This window comes from Zootoca vivipara, chromosome Z1 (genome assembly GCF_965207765.1).
Source record: "Zootoca vivipara chromosome Z1, rZooViv2.hap1.1, whole genome shotgun sequence".
Lineage (NCBI taxonomy): Eukaryota > Metazoa > Chordata > Lepidosauria > Squamata > Lacertidae > Zootoca > Zootoca vivipara.
The window spans coordinates 5979353-6002650 of NC_142583.1; the positions used below are offsets into that span (position 1 = coordinate 5979353).

A 23298-nucleotide genomic window follows, 5' to 3' on the forward strand; every position below is an offset into this window, starting at 1 on the left:
TCTGTGGTGGCTCCCCACTTGTGGGATGCTCTCCCCAGGCAGGCTCGCCTGATACCTTCATTACATATCTTTAGGTGCCAGGCAAAAGCTTTCCTCTTCAGGCAGGCCTTAGGCTAATACCGTTAAAACAACTTATGGCCTTTTAAACTGGGTGTGTGTTTTGTTTTGTTTTGTTTTGTTTGTTATTATGTTATGTATTTTAGGTTATGTGATGTAAACCGTGCTGTGGTCTCCTGATGAAGGGCAGTACATAAATTTAAATAACAACAATAACAATATCCGCTTCGATGGGAGGACTTTTAAATCCTTTTCCACAACAGGATTCTGCCAAAGTGTTGGAATGGAAGAGCTGCTGTTTGGCTGTTCCAGGGAACTACAAAAGGGGAAGTAGCAGTGGGGGGAAGAAACAAACAAAAAACGGCACAAAGAGGAAGAAGTGCATAGCCATTGTATGAAGAGGTAGAAGTTTATTGGAATATAAACATTCAGATAACATGTAAGATAGAAAAAAAACCCACCAACAACATATACAGACACTTGCTGGAAGGAAACATCTGAGGTATTTATTTATTCACCATCTAGGCTATCACATTTTATTTCTTCCTTTAAATAGTTAAGAGAGAGAGAGGAAAAAAAAACACCCCTAACTGTGCAGCTGCTGCAAAAGCGGTAGCAGAACTCAGGACCACCTGCCTCCTTCCCTCCTTTGGATCCGCCTGGAAGAGGCAGCCGCTAAGAAAGGGCTCTCTCTCTGTGTGTGTGTTATCAAGTCCTATTTGCTTGGGAGGACCCAGAGAACCTCTCTGGGACAGCAACCCCCCTTCCATCTCCACGCTGAACTCGTCCGGGAGTCTCCTGGTGCCACCTGAAAAGCACTGGGCCCTCTTTGCCAGGGCGACAGAAAGGAGGAGTGTTGTTTTTTTTAAAAAAAGACTTTGTGAGAGAGAGGCTGTAGTTCAGTGGCAGAGCACAGGCTGCGTGTGCAGAAAGTCCCAGGTCTGCAACGCTTTGCACAATCCAGAGCTAAGCCAAGGAGGGCCTGGAGGATCCTTCCTTGTGGGGATGCACCTCACCAAGAAGCTCAGCATCTCTGCTGCGGGATTTCATGCTTGAACTGGGGGTGGAAAGGAAACTGCCTCTGCAAAAGGAAACTTAAGACCAGGGTGGAGGGACAGCCCTTTCTGTCATATCAAAAGCCCTGAGCGTCATACAATCTTTCAATATTCAGAATTGGGTAAGGTGGAGTGAATGCTCACTTGCACCTTACCTGCTGCTGGTTTCTCCACCAACCTCCAAAGCCTGGCAAAGCACAGCACAAACAAAAAGCCCATCAAAAAGAGGGGAGGGGAGGGGAGGAGAGGAGGTGGATTTCTACAACCTGAAATGGCCGACCCAGAAAACAGCCAAGGGTCTGAAGTTTGATGCTGTAGCTTATTTTAATGAGGTATATACTTATATATATATATGTCATTACAAATCCCAAAATCTACCCTTTTCCCTGAACTGGATTCAGAACGACCCTTTAGCTCCCTGCCTGCTTCCAGTTTAGCTGAGTGAGGAAACTGATGGGCCTGGATGGAGGGTGGAGGCCACCCCAGGGCACCAAGCAACTTCCTGTGCAAGAAATGCAAATGGTATCGAGTGCAATGGGACCAAACTGGACAGGGCAGTGGGAGACCTGTTGGCAGAAACTCAGCTCTGCCTGAAACTCCAGGTAACGCAGAAGACTGGGAGGAGTGGGCTCCTCTTTAAATCAATTGGGGCACATGGGTTTGGAGGTTGCCCCACAGTTTACCCTTATTCCAAGCCAGTTCCCATCACCCTCCAGGTGTTCCCTGTGCCAGAGCCAAACTCTGACACCCAGAAGAGCGTGGTTGAGAGAAAAGTGCTAGAGGGTGAAGGTTCATCTCCCAGTAACTATATGAACTTTTATGCTTTCAGTGATTTGTTATTAAATCTGGCCCCTTATCCTCCCATGCCTGCTTTACGCATAAATCAGAACAGACCCAAGTTCTCTCTCCCACTTCTGTGTCTAGCTTGGTACGCATTAAAGCAAGAAATCACAGAATCCACTGCTGACAGAGCTTGGGGTGGGGTGGGGGGTGGGGAGAAGGTGTTTAGGAAAAGCCTCTCCCTGCCTTCATCCCCCCTCCCAACTTAGAACTTTGCACTAGGGTAAAAAGAAAAGAAAAGCTGAAGCCACAAGTTCTGAAGCCAGGAAACTGAGTTATGCAGATGAAGCAACTCTGCATAATATCCACCTGTGTTTATATGGTTACAGGATTTTGTTCTGTGTGTTCCACTTGGGTAGGGATTGGGAGAGGAAGTCTGAGCGCCATGTGAGTATTGGGGAAATTGGTGCAGGAAAGTTTAGAGCCATATTAAATGCAGAAACCATACTGCACACCTTCAAGTTCTCATCCACCACCATCAGCCCACAAAACTGAGGCCTGGGAACCTACACTTACAAGACAAAAGCAGTTTTATCGGGATTCCTTAGAATTACTCAATAGATCTCAACTTCCTAATGGAAGTTGCTGCAGCACCTGTTTTGCTTGGAGCTTCTGTCCCCAGAGGCCTGCCTGAAACCCTGGAGAGCTGCTGCCAGTTGGTGCAGGGGATGCTGAGCTCAATGGACCCACGGCCTGGCTTTGTATTAAGCAGCCTTGGAGGATCCTAAGCTGGAAAACAGCCACCACTGCAAATGGGACAATCTTCCGTGCTGGGAGTGGTGGTGGGGAAAAACACACACACACACACACACACACGCAATAGAGAAAGAAAAAGAATTAGACAGCAAAACATCCGAGAAGATTCACACCCAACCCTGGTTGTGGTGCAGGTTCTGTTTAAAAGCAAAGGAGGCCTGAGGTCTGAGGCAATGAGCCAAGAGGCCCACGAGGGCAAATCTCATGCCAATTTTGGCAACCTTGCTGCCTGCTAGAATAAAGTCAGCCAGCTGCCTTTACAACCAGACCATCTGTGCCAAAGGAAAGCAGGTGGACTACAGGTTTTACTGCTCACAAATACTTTAGCTCCTGGCTCCTGGTGGAGGAAATACCCAGGAGGGCAAAATATTTTTGGCTGGGGGGCTTCCAATGCAAATGGGAGCAACAAGCAATATACCGTTATGGAAAGCTGAAGGCAGCCTTTGGATCTTCGACAACCCAGCCTCCAGCTGCCACTTCTCCTACCTTCTCTGTTTCAAGAGGAGGAACAGCCATACTCTTGACAGTAAAGGAGCCAAGTAGAATTGCAAGGGGCCCTGAGAACTGGTCACAGATAAGGCCTCAACCTTATCAAGTCAGCTGGGGGTGGGGTGGGGGGGTCGCTGCTGCTGCAGGGGACAGAGCTGGATTTTGCTGCAGAATCCCCAAAGACAAAGATAATGCTATCATGTGGAATCCCCATCACTGCGTATGCGGGCAGAATTCCAACCACATTTTTTCATTTAAATCTAGCAAGGTGGCAAGGGAGAAAAAATATATGTTTGCAGACTATTCGGTCCACAGCTGGCCAGATCTGACCCAGGCTTCTGTGTTCCCTAGAGCAGCAGCCCAGGGGCCAGAGGTGTGTTGTGACACACTATCTGCTCCAAATCATCCAGCAGTGTCACAGTTTGGGAGCCATGCAGTCACATGGGGGAAGGCAATCGGTTGGCGGGAGGGGAGCAGAATTGCTTCGCAAAGATCTGCAAAAGAGGTAGCCTGGGCGTGGGGCTTTGTTTTTCCCAGAATCTGCATGAGACAGCAATACAATGAAACGGGCAGGGAATCTCCTACACTGTAATAGCAGTATAAAACCTTTATCGGGTCAACTAAAACACCCCAAGTATGAGCAAGCTTTCAGTTTCAGCAGATCTTTTCTTCAAGGTTTGTTTGTATTCTGTGACAATTTAGTTGCAGGATTCTGCTGCTGTTGCATTTTTAAAAACAAGATTCTGATGGACCGACTTGGTTCTCTGCAGTTTTGGTCTGCTGGAAAGCATCCAGTGTCCCACGGCTTTTCCAAGCAGCTTGTTGGCTGAAAAGAGATAACACTGAAGTGTGGAATCTCTTTCTCTCCTACAAAGGCTAGACTTTTTACAATGCCTTGCTTGAAGTTTGGCAGGGTGGCTGCAGGCCAGGCAAGAATGCTTTGCAGGCCACATCTGGCTTGCCAGCTGAGCCTCCCTGGCGCAGACTTGAGGCCTTCCAGCAGGAATGGCATCTTCTCTTGCTCACGTCCCCTTTGATAAATCTGATTGGCGGAGGGATGAATGTGGCGTCACTTGGAAGGATGTGTGAACTTGGCACCACAGCAATTTCCTTGGCTCAGTGGTACATGCTCACATACATAGCAGTTGGGAGTGCCTTGGGTAAGTAACTGCAGAGGAACACACCTGGGAGAAACATACTGGACCTAGAAATCCAGTATTTTTTTAAAAAACGGAAAACCTGCAGGACCAAGCACCATCAAAGACTAATAGAATTGTGGAGTTGGAAGGGAACCCCAAGGACCATCGAGTCCAACCCCCCGCAATGCAGGAATCACAACTAAAGCAAGCATCCCTGACAGGTGGCTTTCTGACCTCGGCTTAAAAAACATACAGCCAAGGAGAGTCCACTGTCTTTTTAGGTGGTCCATTCTTGTGCTCAAAGATGTGTCCAGAAAGGAACGTTCTTATTTATTAACTCATAATGCATTTTAATGCACCCTTCAAATACAAAAAGTTTCCCTCCCCTAAGGGCGTATCTTTCCTCTGCAGGAATTTGTCCAAAAGCAACATCGTGGAAGGAAGAGGATTTAGTGTGTGTGTGTCCCCTAATCTATTTCTTGTAGCCAGAAAAAAACATCACTTCAACCATTCCCAGTAGCTTCACAGTTACAGATGTGCCTAGCTTTTCCAAGCTGGGGGTTCTGCTTTCCCTCTGAGGGAGCCTTTAAAAAAGAGGGGAGGGGAGGGGAGGGGAAACACCTGCATTTCTGAGAGGGGCTAGCAGCCTCCAGAGATCCACCTGCCGTGCAGGACTTGGGTTAGAATCCCATGAGAAGCAGCGAGCTCTCAAGAGGCCAGAAATAATCAGAATTACAGCCCAGGACTTTACTTCAAGGGTAATAAGGAAACAAAGTTCTCTCATTGTTTTGGGACTGAGATGCACCTAACATGGATTGTTTTATGCACCTAACATGGATTGTTTTGAAAATCCTGAACAACTAATAAGCCCTTCAAGTAGAAAACAACATCAAACCAACAAGAGGGAAAGAGAGAAAGTCAGCCTGAGAAATTAACCTGCATCTTCCACCACCACCTATTACCCCATGAGCCAAGTGCTTCCATGCTATCTTGAGGACATCAAAGGTTTCTGATCCTTCAACTCAGGGGGCTCCTTTTTTTTGGTGTGTCTTTGGTGCTACAATATATAAAATTTAAAATAAAAAGCAGTCAACAAGACATATAAAAAGAAGCTTTAACATATGCAAATCCTTCCAGAAGAGAGAAAGAGAAAAAAAAACACCCCAACAACAACACAGCAATAAGTACATATTTCTGAGGTATTTCATCTGCTCGGGAGAAGCTGGTGCAGATCTGTAGCATGACTGAGACTCGTCAGGGTAGGAGAGGGAGGGCTGATCCCTGTTGGCAAGGAGGTGGGGGCTGCCGGTGCAACAGGCAGGCAGTGGGCTTCTGCTACAAGGAGGAAGCAGAAACAGGCAGAAGTTCAATGGGGGGAGGTATAAGGAAGTGCTAAGTGTGTGCACAAGTGTGGAGGGGGAAGCAATTGAGAAGAGGAGTTCCATCTGTGCTAAGGATCAGCACATGGCTCCCTCATCAAGATTTTAGAAGGGAAGATGTGGGGGAAGGTGCTCCAAAGCCTCTGGTTGTTCTAGGGCTGTGGGGCAGTCAATTAGGGCTGGCCCCGCCAATGCACAAGGAAGCAGCCAATCCCCCTTTGATAGGCTGGGATCACAGAGGGTTCTCGGCAAGTGTTAAGTGAGTGGACACAGGCAGCAGCAATGCAAGAACAGCTTTGTTTCTTCAGCATCAAGATGCCCAATCCCAGTTACATTTGGGGGGAGACAGAGAAGCAAGGATGGGTGGAGCATAAAATGTGCCTGACCACTTTCACCTTTAGCTTTCTGACTGGTAGAGTTTTTTAAATTAAAAAAATAATCCATGCATCCCCACCCACCCCTGAGGCAGAAAGAATGGAGAAATAGAATTGCACAACTTGACCTCATGGGCAGGCTGGATAGGAGTGAGGCTGTGGAAGAACCTGCCACTGCTGGCGCCTGAGCCCCAGTTCTGCAGGGAAGGCTGGGCAAAGCTGCGAAGGGCCGCTGGTGCAGATTTCTCCAAAGACCTGTCCAGCCTCCCAGGGGCCTTGCTCAATGCTGCAGAAGCAGCACGAAAGGGAACTTCCACACTGTCGGACACCTCCAGAGGAAGCTAGCAGGAGAAACCTAAGGACAGAGCAAGGCAGGACATGCACAGGCCCTTTGAGTCAAGGCTGGCTGCTAACTGGGAAGAGGAAAGAGACCCAGTAAGACCTGCACATTAACACACAGAGGGATCAAATATGGGTTTGTGTGTCTCTGTGTATAAAAGCAAGCTGGAGAGAGGAATTCAAGGATGTGGGGGTGGTATATGAGAGAAGAGAGCTATGTTCCCCCCCTGCCTCTGGGGGTAGGATTGTCAATACACCGCAGTCATGTTAGGGGAAAAAGGTCGTTTGAAGCATGGAAAAATGGGTTTCTTGCCTTCGCCTTTTGCTACAGTGGCGATGCTCAGTCATCTACAAAAACTCACACAGCTCGTCCAGAGAATCCCTGATTGAAACACGCCCTGTGTCCCCTCCCGCCCCCACCCCCTTGCCCCCCTTTTCCCACCGAGGACACAGCAAGACCTGAAGAAAGGTGAGATGGGCAGCAAGAGACCACCTCGGCAGGATCCTTGCCAGCACAGGATCTTTGCTTCTCTGCCACTGGCTGGTCTTCTAAGCGGGCTCCTCGAGGCGAGGTCACCGGCAGGACCGCTTGGGGTCAAGGAGAGAGAGAGCATCTCCTCCCTGCTTCCCCCTCAGAGAGACCAGCTGGTTGAGGGCTCAACACCAGGTGTGCCCCTGGAGGAGGTTGGGCTGGGTGAACAGTGGGAGGAACTGCTGCTGCCGCCGCCGGTACTCTGCGCGCTGGATCCGGCAATGAGGTGGACGACAGGTTTCTGGGCAAACAAGACCCCTGCAGGGCAGAGAGAAGGGAGGAAGATTAGCAGGCCAAGGATAACACAAGAAGGCAAAAAGAGTTCTGCTGGTTCAGGCCAAAGGGGACCCATCTAGTTCAGCATCCTGTTCTCACTGTGGCCTTCCTGATGCCTGTGAGAAACTAGCAAGCAGGATCCAAGCACAAGAGCCCTCTCCCCTCCTGTAGTTCCCAACAACTGGTACTCAGATGCATTGCTGCATCCATCTGTGGAGACAGAAGCATAGCCATCCTGGCTAGGAGCCATTGATAGCCCTCTCCTCTTTTAAAGCCTCTCTCGTGCCTCTCTCTGTTCTGGCTTCCTCAGAGCGGCAATGGAGTATCAACAGCCGTGTGTGGGGGTGTGTGAGATCAGAGGATTGTTCTCCAGAGACCAGCCATTCCGCAGCTTGGCAGAATGTTCAGCCTGAAGCTGGATTATTCCAAATATCGGGTGGCTGATTCCAAGATATCCACCTGCTTCAATCCCTTGCCCCATTTCAGAAGTGGACTCTTTCTCTCTCACCAGCATAGATTGTGCCATTGATTTCCACAGACATATTAATGCTTCCAAAGCCAGACGGGGTCCAGTTCAGTGCTGCTGATGTCGCTGCTGAATCTGATTTATCCTCTGGTGGGGAAGGACAAAAGACTAGTGTGAGTTGTGTTATGCTCATCCCACTACATAGGACAGACCCGGCTTGGGCATTTCTCTCTCACACCTCTCCAGACCTGAAAGACCCACACTGGCTCCCAGTATGTTTCTGAGCACAATTCAAAGTGTTGGTGCTGACCTTTAAAGCCCTAAACCAGGCACCCCCAAACTTCGGCCCTCCAGATGTTTTGGACTACAATTCCCATCATCCCTGACCACTGGTCCTCTTAGCTAGGGATCATGGGAGTTGTAGGCCAAAACATCTGGAGGGCCGCAGTTTGGGGATGCCTGCCCTAAACGGCCTTGGCCCAGTATACCTGAAGGAGCGTCTCCACCCCCATTGTTCTGCCCGGACACTGAGGTCCAGTGCCAAGGGCCTTCTGGTGGTTCCCTCGCTGCGAGAAGCAAAGCTACAGGGAACCAGGCGCCCGCCCTGTGGAATGCCCTCCCATCAGATGTCAAAGAGATGAACAACTACCTGACATTTAGAAAACATCTGAAGGCAGCCCTGTTTAGGGAAGTTTTTAATGTATGACATTTTAATGTACTTTAATCTTTGTTGGAAGCCGCCCAGAGTGGCTGGGGAAACAAATAATAAATATATTTGTTGTTGTTGTTGTTGTTGTTGTTGTTGTTGTTGTTGTTGTTGTTGTTGTTGTTGTAAGATGGTTGGTCAACTGGTAGAGATTTCACCTTGCTCTGCACTATGCCTTGATCCATCATTAAAATAAATGGAAAGAAACAATGGGCCTTGAATGGTTCAAAGTACCAGCTGGGGAAACACTGGACACGGGAAGTCATACACAAGGGGTTTAAACCAGGGATGGTGATTTTTCTTTTTTAGACTGAGGGTCATATCTGGCGTGGAAACTGTTCAGCATGCAGGCCTGATCCCTGCATCTGGAAAACACCGACCCCCAGCATCCTCCTCCTTCAACATGCAGCTGATTGTGATAGACCCTGTAGACCTGCCGTTCTCTCCACCCCTTCAGATCTATCCACCCCTTTGGGTCCCTTCCAACTACCATTCTATACTCATGCCTCTGAGGATGAGGTAATGAAGACGCATCAGTGGCAAAGTAAGTCCTGCACATCTCATGAGACTTCTGACATGCATCTCATCAGTGCTATTTTTCTAGAAAAAGAGGTGCTGGAACGCATCAAGAACACATCTCTTGTTCTCTTAGAATGGCAACGGCACCCACCTGAGAGGTGCCAGAAATGAGTTCCGGTGAGTTCTGGCTGAAAAAAGCCCTGCTTTTACGGCTGGCCAAGCCAGCTTCACTGGAAAGGGACAGCTCAGCGCTCTCTCATCCACTCCAAGGAGGTCAGGAGTGAGAAGGAAGAGAAGCCGGGTGATTCTCAAGGGGTAAAAACTCCCACAAGGCCAAATGTGGTCTGAGGTCTGTGGTTTGCTCGTCACTGGTTTAAACCAAAAAGTTGCACCTATCTGCCCACATCCCATTCTTGGGCATGGGGGGAGGCCAGGACATTGTGATGACTACTGTGCTTCCCTCATGCATCAAGTCCCTTACCCTCCAAAAAGCATTATTCAGAATAGCAGTCTGCACAGCCCACTAAGGAAGGTAACAACACAATATGATTCAAAATAGTAGTAATTAATTGCACTTTTATTCAACATTCAATTAAAGCTAGTTCCATTAATTCAGCTTAATTGATGAACATGAAATGAGATAAGCCTGTTAGTCACTGAGTAAGTCTTAGATACCACATTTAGTCATGGCTTCACTGTTCTGCAAACTCTTAATGTGATGGATGGGCTTGATGGTGACACCTGTTTCCCAATGTCTGGTTTAAGGTCACTTAGCAGGAGATTTAAATCACCACCTCCAGTGCTCCCCTGCTGCCCCCTAGGGAACCCCACCTACTTTGGGGACCAGTTTTAGACTACAACTCCCATAAGCCTTTGCCAACCTGATGCTTTCAACTACACGCGCTCGCTGGGGCCAATGGGAGTTATAGTCCAAAGGCTGCAGCAGAGCCAGGGCAGTCTCACCTCGGCCATTGATCTTGATCTTCATGGGCAGCTGCCGGGCCATGCTGAAGAGGTTCCGCTGAAAGGCCTGCTGGATGAAGCGCTGCTCCTCCTCCGTCATCCGCGCCACCTTCTCTGTGGGCTCCCCAGACTCCAGCCTCTCCCTCAGCTGGTCCAGGGTAGCAGTTCGTGCCGCTGCCGTCACAGCCGCCTGCTGATTCGCCAAGGCCACAGGCATGGCAATGCGGTTTGGCGTGGACACGGTCAAGGGGACACCGTCACCTAGGAAAGCAAATGGGCCACTCAGGGACCTCAACCGGCAACTTGCCCAAGACTGGAAGCACCATCCTGACAATGCTATTAGTAGCACCGCCCCTTTTCTTTCCTCTCTCAGGCAGCAACTGCTTCATCCCTGGCACTATCAAAAAATTATGCGATCTTTGGGTGTAGGGCAGTATATACGTTAAACAAACAAACAAACAATAGGCCAATGAGGACAGAGACCGTAGGCGTTCTAGGGACAGGGAAGAGCTGGGTCCAGGTGGTCTGAAAGAAATCAGCAGGGTCATGCTCCCTGTCTTTCTCCTGGCACAGGCCATCCATCGTGGCGATTAAAGTGGTTTTGGAAATAGGTCCAGAAATTCAGTTTCCTCTGACACAGCACAGTGTTGCCCAGCGACCACTTACTAAGCACGCTGCCCCAGAAGAGGATGCTTGAGACTGGCTGAGAGCAGTTATAAATCTCTGCCCCAGAGGATAGGACCCAAATCAATGGATTCAAATGACAAGAAAGGGGATCCTGGCTATATGTTAAGAAGAACTTTCTGAAGGAAAGAGCTGTTTGACAGCAAAACAGACTCCCTGAAGAAGGGAGATTTTTAAGCAGAGGTTTGATGACCATCTGACAGGGATGCTTTAGCTGTGGTTTCTGCATTGCAGGGGGTTGGACTAGATGACCCTCGGGGTCCTTTGCAACTCTACAGTTCTATGATTATGTGTCCAGAGAGATCATCTTAAGGGACAATGACACAACTGCCCCCTTCAAGACTGCTTGGCCCACTCCGTCTCTTAAAGAGCTGCTGCTAACTATGTCCCCATTTCTACTGCATGTATCTGAGAACTTTTTGGGGTAGGCAGGGAGCAGGGCATCTCATGTTACACTTAGTTTTGGAGCAGACAACAGCTACCTGAGCCTCTCTTCCCCTGCCCCAAAGCTCATCCCAATAAGATGTCCTCCACTCTCCAAAGTTGTGCAAAGTAAGGATTCAAGTGAAACCAACCTCCTGTCTCCTTGATCCTTGCCCATCCTAGCTAATAAAAGCTAGCCGGGAAGGGCTGGGTGATGGGCTATGTGGGGTGGTGAATGCTTCCCTCTGTGAGAGAGCCTCCCCAGACCCACTGAAAGAGGCGGTTATTAAACTGCTTCTTAAAAAAACATCTTTAGACCAGGCCAATCTTTAGACCAGGCCAACTATTGCTCAGTCTCAAATCTTCCATTCTTGGGCAGGGTGATTGAGTGGGTAGTTGCTAAACAACTCCAAGCACCCCTGGAGGATGCGGACCATTTGGATCCCTTCCAACCGGGATTCAGGCCTCACAATGGGTCTGAAACTGCCTTGTCGATGATCTCTGGTGGGCTAGGGACAAAGGTGAAAGCTGTTTCCTAGTTCTGCTGGATATCTCAGCGGCCTTTGATACCATCGATCAGGACATCCTTCTGGACCATCTAGAAGAGCTGGGGGGCACTGTTATACAGTGGTTCCAATCCTTCCTCCTGGGCAGTGTCCAGAAAGTGGTGTTCAGACCCCATGGCTCTCACTTGTGGGGTGCCTCAGGGTTCTGTCCTCTCCCCCATGCTTTTTAACATCTACATGCAGCCGCTGGGAGAGATCATCAGGGGGTTTGGGCTGGGTGTTCATCAGTATGCGGATGATACCCAGCTCTACCTCTCTTTCAAATCAGAACCAGTGAAGGCGGTGAAGGTCCTGAGTGAGTGCCTGGAGGCGGTTGGAGGATGGATGGAGGCTAACAGGTTGAGGTTGAATAATTATTATTATTATTATTATTATTATTATTATTATTATTATTATTATTATTATTATTCTCCCCCCCTGTTGTACTTGGCAGGGAAGGGATGACACTTGTTCCCCCTCCTTGCACTAACAGAAATGTAAATGCTTCAGGCAGATCACGAGCAGGCAGCTGACAACCTGCCAAAACTAGGACAAAAGAAGAGGGGGCAGAAGTAAAGAAGTTTGGTGTAAATGAATTCAGGGAAGGGCTGCATGGTTATGATGGAAACGGCTAAAAAGTGAAGGAGTCAAAAGGATGAAGAATGGTGGAGAGAGGGAATGAGACAGAGAGTAGGGAGGGAGAACACATTTAGGGGTGAAAAAGAAGTTTATTTTGGATGCACGAGGGAAGGGGAGCCAGTAAATGCAACTAAGGAACAACTAGGAAGATGGTAGCCACCCTTCCCCTCCATACACCAGTCCCAAGACGAGGGGACAAGCTTTGCTGCCTTCGCTCACATGCCTCTGACCCAAGAACACTAAAAATGGTGGATGTCAATGTAGCACACAACCAGCTGAAATTCTCACATCTGTTGGAGGAAGTGGTCACTGTGAGCCACACCGGGTGTGCATGTTTGTGTGTGCAAACACACCCTCACCCACTGTATGCATCTGACTGCTAAACCTGAGCACCTGGCCCTTCAGGCCACCCAAATGACGAACCAGATAAGTGGCTGACCTTTCCTGAGAGCGCCTGCTGAAGACAGGTGAGGGGTGCTGGTTCCGCCACCAGGGGCGAGGCTAACGATGGGGAAGCGGATCTTTGGAGGGCACAAGAGCGAAGGGGGCCCCGTGGCAGCAGGGGAGTAGCTGAACAAGGAGGAGCTGTAGCTGGGCCGCCGGCCTTCCCGCCTGTTGCCATCAATGGCAGCCTGCAGCTCAGCGGGAGAACTTAAGGACTTCTTCTCACATTCATAGGCGTAGAGGTACTTCATATACCTAGAAAAACAAACAAAGAACAGGAGATGCAGAACCAGGCAGAATGCTGCTTTTGGTACAGCAGAGATGGACTCTAGTCAATACTCAGCCCAGGCCCAGTCACAGGGCTCATTCAGACATCAAGCCAAATCATGCTGTGTTCTAACCGTAGCTACCATAGACCCCGCCATAATTTGAGCTGCTTGTCTGTTTAGTTCTCATCTGATCAGGACTCCACTCCTGTAAGTTTGTGTTCATGTCTTACGGTTTTTTTGAGGCCCTGTCATTTGCCAATGATCTGCAGATCCAAACGTAACAACAAACCACAGTTAGGACAAACTATGGTTTGACAGGCCTGCTTGGAACCTCTTTTTAAACCATGGTTCATAAGCAGACAAAATTTCAGATATACAGTAATGCCAGAACATTTTATATGACTGCAGTTATACTACATAGGGTTGCGTGAGAATTAATGAGATAAAAGTAAGTAAAAAATGGCATTATGGAAATACTATTAAAAGGGTGGAGGGAGAAGGAGATGGCAGGCTTCAATCTGGTGATAACTTCAGTAAATCAACAGTTCTATCAGCTGCTGGGAGAAGGCACAACCCAAAATACAGAAGCAGCTAGGCAAAATAGTATGTTTTTCTAAAACTAATTACAGCAGGAATGCAGAAATCCCAGGGTTCTGAAGCAAAGTTTACTGAGATGGGGACAAGTTGTGATGGGCCTCAGACTCAGGTGTTCCCCATCTCCTTTCCTAGAATAGTTGCAAGGAGACTGGAAGCTCCTTGCGACTACACCATTTAGAATTCAGCCACAAACTCTTAATCTAGTTCTAGACTGAGATATCACACAGGCTTGTGGAAAGTTCAGGACTTACTGGGTGCGAAGTGTAAATGCAGCACTGGTGATGGAGGTGGGTAGGTTAAGGCCTTTGGTGATCTCCCTCCAGATCTTCTTGTTGATGATTTCCACCAGCCCTCCCTTGTCGGTCACCAGCTTGTAAAGCATGTAGAGGTCGAGGATCTGCTTTGCCATGATGGGGATGCGGTTGATTGGTGTCCCTGCAGCCAAAAAGAAGGAAGCAGGAAAGAAAGAGAAAGGGAGAAAGAGAATGTGGGTAAGGAAAAGCCACTTAAGACTCCAGCTGGACTTTTAACGCCTGCAACTGCCTCTCTGATCCCACAGTTTCTGTAAAGCCTCAACCACTCAGTCCCCTACTAAATCTAAATCCAAGTATGTGTAAACCCAAGTGCACATGTATTCTTCCCATCTCCCCTCTCTGTTTTTCCTCCTTCAGTTGCCCTGCTGGAGCTGGAGTTAAGATTGTAAGTTGCTGTGAGCAGTGACTGAGAGGTGATAGGCTAGCCATCTTGAAATATCTGAATGGCAGGTGAGGGCATGGAAGATGGAGCAAGATTGTTTTCTGCCAACAGAGAGGAGGACCCTAACCAATGTATTTAAATGGCAAGAAACAAGATTCTGATTAACATTAGGGAGAACTTTCTGGCGGTAAGAGCTGTTCTAGAGTAGAACAGACTGCCTTGGAAGAAGGTGGACTCCCCTGCAACCAAGGTGTTTAGACAGAAGTTGGATGGCTATCTGTCAGGGATTCTTTAGCTGTGCTTCCTGCATTGCAGTGGGTTGGACTAGATCACAGAATCATAGAACTGTAGACTTGGAATGGACCACAAGGGTCATCTAGCCCAACCCCCTGCAATGAAGGAATCTCTTTGCCCAAAGTGGGGCTCAAATCAACAACCCTGGGATTGAGAGTCTCACACTCTACCAACTGAGCTATCCCTCGGATGATGACCCTTGAGTCCCTTTCACTTCTACAGTTCTATGATCCTATGAGTGACCTATCCTTCGCCTGTTACTCAAAGTGTCATTCACATTGTTGGTGCTGTGTGCATTCTATAAAATATAAAAATATCCCCACGTACCCAGCAAAAAGAAAAGGGTCCCTATTTGTGACAGAAGTGCAGTAACACCACTAAAGTTCTCCTGCTGGCACCCACTTCCCCTTAGGGCAAGCAAAAACACCCAACCATACGGAAGAGCTCTGCACCTAGGCAACAGACAGAGAAGAGGCCCAGGCCAGGCTTAGGGGAAGAAGAACAGCTGGCATTATTATGTTTAGGAGGCCAAGGTGTGAAAATCCAACAGTTTTGGTTCATGTGCAAAATTACTATGGCATTTCTCTTTTATGCTCTTATTGTGGTTTAAGTTTTGCCTTCCATTTCCCTGACCGTGGCAGGGAGAGACAAAGTTCCAGAGGGAATGGAGTAAATTTATTGACTATATGGAGAAGAACTGTAGAAGCTTAAAGACACTTGCAGGACTGAAATAAATCCTACGGTGAACTTATCTATGTTTATAAAAAGGAACTGCGAGACAGGAGTGAGAAATAAAGTCGAATGACAGGAGGGAAGTTACAGCTCGGCGGAGCAAAAGACTGAGATGGGGGAATTTAAGATAAAATGTAATCAGTTTTTTGTGGTTGTTGTTCTTTGTTTATTTGGAAAATTTAATTAAAAGTATTTTTTTTTTAAAAAAAGGAATTGCATGGCAGTTCTGCAGCAGTCTCATCCTGGAATGGTGACTCTTGGCAGGGGGGAGGGGGAGGGAGAGAGAGCTGAAAGCATCTTCATTTTAGAAATGGAAACAAAACCAAAAAAAATTGTTTTTTTGAGCTGGGGTGGGGAGGGGAAAGAAAAGCACCTGGCCCTCTTCTTGTCTTATTTTTTTATAATTAAATACTGCATTTCACTACATAATCACTGCCACCACATAATAGCCGCACCCCTTTTTTCAGGCCCTAAAATTGGTCCCAAAGTTTTCACCGCATAATCATTGCAGAAGGAATGCTGTGCTGCCTACTGTGCCTGCATAACTGTCATGTTTTTGGGTAGCACAGCTCAGGGGAGAATAGAGTCGTACCTTGGTTTTCAAACAGCTTAGTTCTTGAATGTTTTGGCTCCCGAACGCCACATACCTAGAAGTGACTGTTCTGGTCTGTGAACTAGTTTTGGAATCAAACATCCAACAGGGCCTCCCCAGCTTCTGATGGGCTGCAGGAGCTTCCTGCAGCACATCAGAAGCTGTGCTTTGGTTTCCGAATGTTTTCGAACTCAAACAGACTTCCGGAACAGATTCCGTTTGACTTCCAAGGTACAACAAGGTGGTGTTTTGTTTCTGATTTGCTTCATTAGTAAGAAGTGTAGATGAGAGGTTTTATGGTGCAATAGTATTAACTCTCTGAAAAACTCTTTTGAAGTCTGGCCATGGTGCCGTTCCAGACCTATTTCCTAATCACTCCAGTCTTTGGCAACCAAAATGACGCTTTTATTTCCCACCCCATCATGGGCAGCCGGTGAGCATGCAACATCTTGGTTTCAACACTGACTAGAGGCTGCATGTTTTAGGGCAGTTGCCTCTAACTTTCCTTTCTGTTCCACCACAACTTCCTTCTGTCAGCCAGCAAATCTGGTCTTGTTAAGTCTCCTAATATTTTGGAGATGGAAAGAACAAGCCAAGCACACACACCCCACAGAAATGTGAAAATGGAACACAGGCCAACACCTTTGTCAAGGAACAAAGCTCAGCTGACATGCTGGAAACTAGGGGGCCAAATTCACAGTAAGGTTCGGCACATTTTAAAAAACACACACAAGGAAGCAGAATTCAAGTGATATATACTTAATGTCTAGAGGAACACTACAAAACCCTCAAAAGGAAAGAAGAGCCCTTTTCAGCAGGTCCTCTTTGCTGGATGGATTGTGAACACAATGCATAGCTGAACCAGAACTCCCAACCTATGGTTTTCAAGGAAGCCAAATACTACTGGGACTGGAGTAGAGACTGGAGCTCAATGGATGCATTAGAAAGGCGGAACATTATCTCTTGCCACCATAACTGTGTTTCTTTTTTGGTCTAAATTGGCCATTGCTTTTTTTGGTCTAAATTCCCCATCTGCTTTTCTGGTGGCTTTGTTTTTGGAGAAAGAGGTGTCAGAACACTTGCACACAGTTAGATCCACAGCTTTAAATAAAAACTTCTTCCTAACCAGAAAGTTTGCAAGCAAGGGATTTCTTGGCAATATTAGCAAACCCCATTGTGTTATATGGCAGTTCATCAATAGCAAACCATGGTTTGGTGTTGTCTTTAATGAGTATAAGGATTCTTGGGTTCAGGTTCTCCCTCTTTCCCTCCCACAGAGAGATTTCTCTCCCTCCGATCCTAATGTGAAACAAACCATTGCCAGTTTGTAAAAAAATAGCAAACTATGGCTTACTTCAAGCCAAAAAAATGAGTGGGAGGGTTGGCAATCTCTCTTCATGAGAGAGCGCCCGAGTTCCAAGTATTCTGGCTGCTCACTCAAATAATGCCAAGCCAGGCTGTGGCATCATTTCTGAGCTGTCTGTCCAACAGAAGCAAAACACTTGCTTATGGAAGTCTTAGCAGCCCATGTTGCTCCCAGATAAATTATTAAGGGTCTGAGACAAGTACACTTTATTAAACTAAGCGTTCTTTAATGTTAAAAGAAAAGGTCAACTTTATTACACCACCAGGCCAAAACATTTTTTAAAAAAACCCACCTAAGTTGGCTTCTAAGTCTAAGCACTGCTGAATAAAATCAGTCTCCCAATAATTAAGCTAAAGCTTTAAATCAATCAAGCTGATTAAAGCATGCAACTCTCATTTTGATTGTTTGAGGCAAGCGAAAAACGGCTAAGAATAAAAAAGTGTCCTTGATTTGAAGGATTACTTTGGTTTTTACAACCTCAGGAGTTTTAAGCCTCTGTAAGGAAATTCCTCTTCTGGCAGGGATGTTTTTAAAAACTAGTTTATCACTTCTGAACTTAAGCTTGCTCCTTTTCTTTTCTTTTCATATACATTGTAAACAAATCTAGCCAATGGAATACAACAAAAACAGGCAAGCAAGGCAAAAGAGGAAATGCCACAGTGGGTAGATCATATATTAAGGGCCAGTTTGACAGGAAAGGACAAGAAATCCCCAACCAAAGATGACAGATGCTGCCCAGAGGACAGATTTCCTGCAAAATGTTGTCAGGCTCCGCAGCAGAAAACATTCATAATCCTTAGACTTTGCTTTGCTGCTCTTCCTAGGATAAACAAAAGTTCCTATTAACCAATTCTCTGGAATTCTTTTATGCTTTTATGCCACATATTTTTAATGTCAAAAAGCCTGACAAGTTAACAGGGTGTGTATGTTTGTGTGCGTGTTTCAACCTTTAATGGGTGATTTGCAACTAAGTAGACCCACTGAAATGAATGAATTGGACTAAGTTAGGTCCAAGAGGTCTACTTTGACTAAAAAAAATAGTTGACTACCACCCCATATGCTTAAAATGTAATACTCTGGGGGCTGCAGCAGCCTTACTGGTGGAGAATAATGGTTGCTCCAGCCTAGTGGTCCATCCTTCCAAGTTAAGAGATCCAGATGTTTATTGCTGCTTTTATGGGTCTCAAAGGCAGCTGACTCCTACAGAGTCAGTCCAGTGACCCACCCAACTCAGAACTGTCTACACTGACTGATGGTGACTCTCCAGGGCTTCAGATGGGACACTTTCCTAGGCCTAACCTGGAGATGCTGAGAATTTTTAAGCCCTGTGGCCACTGAACAAGCAGCATGACCTTCCCCACTGAGCTGCAGCCCCACTAGAACTGGTCTGCTGGATCAGACGAACAGCATCTCATTTCTGACAGTGGCCAAGCAGCACCCTCTAGGGACCCAACAAGCGGAGTGTGAAGGCAGCAGCTCTCTCTCTCTCTGCAGTAACTTGTACTCAGTCACATACTGCCTCAGTGGTTCTCTTGAGGAAATATTCCCAACACTACACTTTTGCAGACAGGGCTGTAACATTGGAAGAAAGACTAATAAGAATTAATGGGAGTAGTTAGTATTTTAATATTTGTACAGTGCTGCTGAGTGTTGTACAGAGCTTCATGTACACTTTTGGAATGTGATCTTTGCAATAGCCCTGCAAGGTAGGAGAGTATCAACATCTCCATACAGTGGAACCTCGGTTTATGAACACCTCGGTTTACGAATTTTCGGTTTACGAACGCCACGGACCCATCTGGAACGGATTAATTCACTTTCCATTACTTTCAATGGGAAAGTTCGCTTCCGTTTATGAACCCTTCAGTTTATGAACAGACTTCCGGAACCAATTACACCCATGGTTCGGGTTAAGTACGCTTCAGGTTGAGTACTCCGCGGACCCGTCTGGAACGGATTAATCCACTTTCCATTACTTTCAATGGGAAAGTTCGCTTCAGTTTATGAACGCTTCAGGTTGAGTACTCTGCGGACCGTCTGGAACAGATTAATCCACTTTCCATTGCTTTCAATGGGAAAGTTCGCTTCAGTTTATGAACAGACTTCTGGAACCAATTGTGTTCATAAACCGAGGTACCACTGTATTGCACATTGGCTTGAGACAGAGAATTCACCTTGCATCAAACAACTTCATGGCAGAGGTAGACACACCAGGCCAGTTCTCACATACAAGGATACATGGGTTTGGCCTAAAACAGAGTTTTAGTTTGGTTGAGATGTTCTACTTCCAATACATACACCAGTACCAAAAATGCAGAAGCCTCAGTTTGTGCAGAATGTTGCAGCATGATTGCTGACAGAAGTCAGGCTTTGTCAGTGTATAACACCTGTGCTCAGCGATCTCCACTGGTTGCCAGTTTGCTACCGGGTCAGGTTCAAGGTGTTTCTATTAGTATATAAAGCCCTTAACAATGTGGGACTACCTGAGAGATTGCCTTCCCCCATAAGCATAAAGCAGGCACCCCCAAACTTCGGCCCTCCAGATGTTTGGGACTACAATTCCCATCATCCCTGACCACTGGTCCTCTTAGCTAGGGATCATGGGAGTTGTAGGCCAAAACATCTGGAGGGCTGCACTTTGGGGGTGCCTGGCCTAAAGGCTCACTTGACTGTTTCAATCAGCAGAATTGGCACGATTACAGGTGTTCCGAATTTGTAAGACATGGATTATTTAGCGTAGCAGCACCTATACTCTGGAACTTCCTGCCTATTGATATCAAGCAGGTGCCCTCACTGTACTCGTTCTTGTGTAGACAAACCTACCCAGATGCTTGGAAAGCTTAGATTAATCTTTAGCATTTTAACTTTTTGTATGTTTTAAAGTAATTTTGTAATTTTATGAAATAAATAATACACAAATAGGGGAATCAGCTGTGAGAACAAAGAGGAATCCAGCCTCTGTATGAAATGGTTTTAAAAGTATCCGACAGACCTCCCAATCCTCTGTTGAGCCAGTTTTATGACAGTCCACTTAACATCTGTGCTAGTGGCTCCGTGCAAGACATGACATGATTCAAAAGGCACTGCAGAGCTTTGCGGAGCCACCAGCTAAAATTGCAAATGAAGAACAAGGCCAACTAACCATTCTCTTGCTTTCACAAAAGCAGAAATAAAACTGATATGCACATTTGTGTGTGCAAGTGTTTCATTTCACTGATGGGTGTCATTCTTCTGCCCTGGTAAATTCTCTGTGAGAAAGGCAGGAGAGAGCTGGGTGCGAGAAAACATTAATAAAGATTAAGCCTGGAATGCATGCTTTGCGTATCCAGTAAATGCACTTTTACACTCCCCTGGGGCCTCCTGTGGGACTAATTACCCACCCACTCTTCCCCAATCCAATTTAGTGTATGGTATTAACTTATCCCTAAGCATGCTTGATCCAGTGCCAGATGGGGAAGGCAGAGAGTGAAAGGGGAGGTAACTAACAATTTCCCCCAGGAAAACGAGGGGTAGCATTGAAGGCTGGTCTATGCAACCAATGGATAGATGTAAGGTGGCTGAAGGAAGTCTGCTTGGCAAGTCCTGGGTCCCTGCAATATACATTGGATGCCACGTGCAGCACATATTGTCAAATACTCAAGACAGCAGCATTTATAGTGGGATGCCAGAAATGAAAACTTGAGTTTGCCTGCACTGAAATGATTTCAGAGATGGTGCTCTCCAGTTTTAAACTATTGTCAATTTCTGAATGAATGGGAGGTTGAATGTGGGCTATGCTGTTGGCTTATTTGCTTTATTATAGGTGTATTTTAAAAATATGTTTGCATGCTGCCCTCAGACTGCTGATCTGAAGGCATCTTGCCTATGAGGCGCTTCCAAACCTGGACCCAACACCAAATGCACCGTATAAACACTGAATGGGGCACAAAATCACCATGCATTATATACTAGAGTATAAGCTGAGTTTTTCAGCCCAAAAATGGGCTGAAAAAGCCGCCCTTGGCTTATACTCGGGTGAGGCGGGCATCATCATCACCGCTGGTCCCGCTGCCGCCGCCCGGCTCTCACAAGGGCAGGGACAGGAGCTGCTGGCAATTTTTTCCATCCCCCCCCAATATGCCCCCAACAATTCAAATGCAGAGTTGTTGTTATGTATTGCGGTTTTTTAGAACACCACCACCACCACCGTTTTGCTTTACCTCAGCAGTTAAGTTTTAAGCAGGGTTGTGAGGGAGATTCTGTATGAAGGCCCCCCCCCCAAGAATCATTTGGGGAATAATTTACATTTCTCTGTGTGCCCTGTTTTAAAACTGATGCTCTTTATTTTGGCAGCCCTTGCATAGCAGCCCACAGATCCAAACACTGGAGTCCCACGGGGCTGGTGGCTTGGGGAGGGCAGCGAAAATTACCTGGCTACCCTAGAGATGCAAGATGTGGGTGGGTGCACATGTTTGCATGAATGTCTCACTCTGTGTGTGTGAAGGGCTGAGCCCTTAATAATGCAAATAGAAGGCAGAGAATCTAAGCGGGATGGAATGAGCATGCCTTGTTTTGAAATATTCCAAATCCACAGATCCTGAAGAGGCAATAAATAGGGCAGTTCCTCAGTGTTCCCTTATTTCTGAAGTTTTTGACTGGCAGTCTCATCATCAGTCCTTCCATCCCTCTATCGGCTCAGTACCTGGCTTCAGTCCTGTTTCTTTTAAGCATATTATTGTGCGCAAACCTGACACACAATACAAAAAGGTGATAATTGACGCTCATCTTGCTGATGCACCACTTATTTGCCCAGCTGAATAAATCCAGAGCGCTCATTCTCTGCCCAGCTTGGTGGGTACTTCCTCCCCCCCCTTCTTTCTTTCTTTCTTTCTTTCTTTCTTTCTTTCTCTCTCTCTCCCCCCCCCCCCCGCTCCCTCCATCCCCTCTCTCTTCCCTCCCTCCTTCTCTCTCTCTTCCACCCCTTCCTTCCTTGTCTCTCTTTCTTGCTCTCTCTCTCACCCCTTCCTTCCTTCCTTCCTTCCTTCCTTCCTTCCTTCCTTCCTTCCTTCCTTCCTTCCTTTATTTTTGAAATTTACCAGTAGCTGCTGCATTTCCCACCCTCGGCTTATACTCGAGTCAATAAGTTTTCCCAGTTTTTTGAGGTAAAATTAGGTGCCTCGGATTATATTTGTGTTGGCTTATACTCAAGTATATACGGTATTTATTATATATATTACTACATTATTAGATGTAGATTTATTATATTTGAATATCACTCTTCATCTCAGGGCAGTTCACAACATAAAACAGCAATATATGAAACACAAAATACATAATAAAAATAAGAACAAAAACCAATAATCCCCACTCCCACAACCAGGGCCGGCTCTAGGTAGACCCCTGGTGGCGCGGTGCGCCAGGCCGGTAGGTTGGCCGCCGCGCGGAAACCATGCTGCACCCTGCGAGGGCGCCGGAGCGATCTCCGCCCCTCAGCACCAGGGCGGCCAACCTGCTCAAGACTGCCCTGCCCACAACACATTCAAAAGGGCAACGGATGTCAATCACCCAAAGGCCTGGTTGAAGAGGAATGTTTTTGCCTGGTGCCTAAATGTGTATAATGAAGGCACCAGCCAATCCTTCTTGGGGAGAGGATTCCACAAACAGGGAGCCACTGAAGAAAAGGCCTGTTCTCGTGTTGTCACCCTCTGGACCTCACGTGGCGGGAAGGTTCATATGGGTAGAGGCAGTTGTTGAGGTATTGGGGTCCTGAGCTGTTTAATGCTTTATAGGTCTACACCAGCACTTTGAATTGGGCCCAAAAACTAATTGGTAGCCAGGACTTTGAATTGGGCCCAAAAACTAATTGGTAGACAGTTGGACCAGGATTGGTGCAATATGCTCAAGCTGTCTGCCATCTGTACTAGCTGAAATTTCCAAACCGTCTCAGAGGCAGTCCTAAGTATAATGCTTCATAGTAATCAAGATTAGAGGTTACCAAATCATAGGTAACAGTAGTTGGGCTATTTTACAACTTCAGAGTTTTGCTGCTTCCAAGGAGTGGGGAAGTCAAATTCATGTTGAAGATACAAGATGTTGAGGACATAACCTCTCTCACACTTGCAAAGGGCCATAGAATGAACAAGTGACC

General features: G+C 46.8%; 1 protein-coding gene across 1 annotated transcript in view; it reads right to left on the reverse strand.

Moving 5' to 3' along the window:
• Nucleotides 1-5441: 5441 nt before the first annotated feature.
• Nucleotides 5442-23298, reverse strand: part of ARID3B (AT-rich interaction domain 3B) — a 56041-nt gene continuing 38184 nt past the window's right edge. The window contains exons 5-9 of the mRNA XM_035112397.3: nt 13743-13926; nt 12621-12880; nt 9891-10151; nt 7745-7849; nt 5442-7218 (exon numbers count right to left, since the gene is read on the reverse strand). Coding sequence (XP_034968288.2) covers nt 7061-7218; nt 7745-7849; nt 9891-10151; nt 12621-12880; nt 13743-13926 — 968 coding nt within the window. The 3' untranslated portion in view covers nt 5442-7060. The remainder of the gene's footprint in view (nt 7219-7744; nt 7850-9890; nt 10152-12620; nt 12881-13742; nt 13927-23298) is intronic.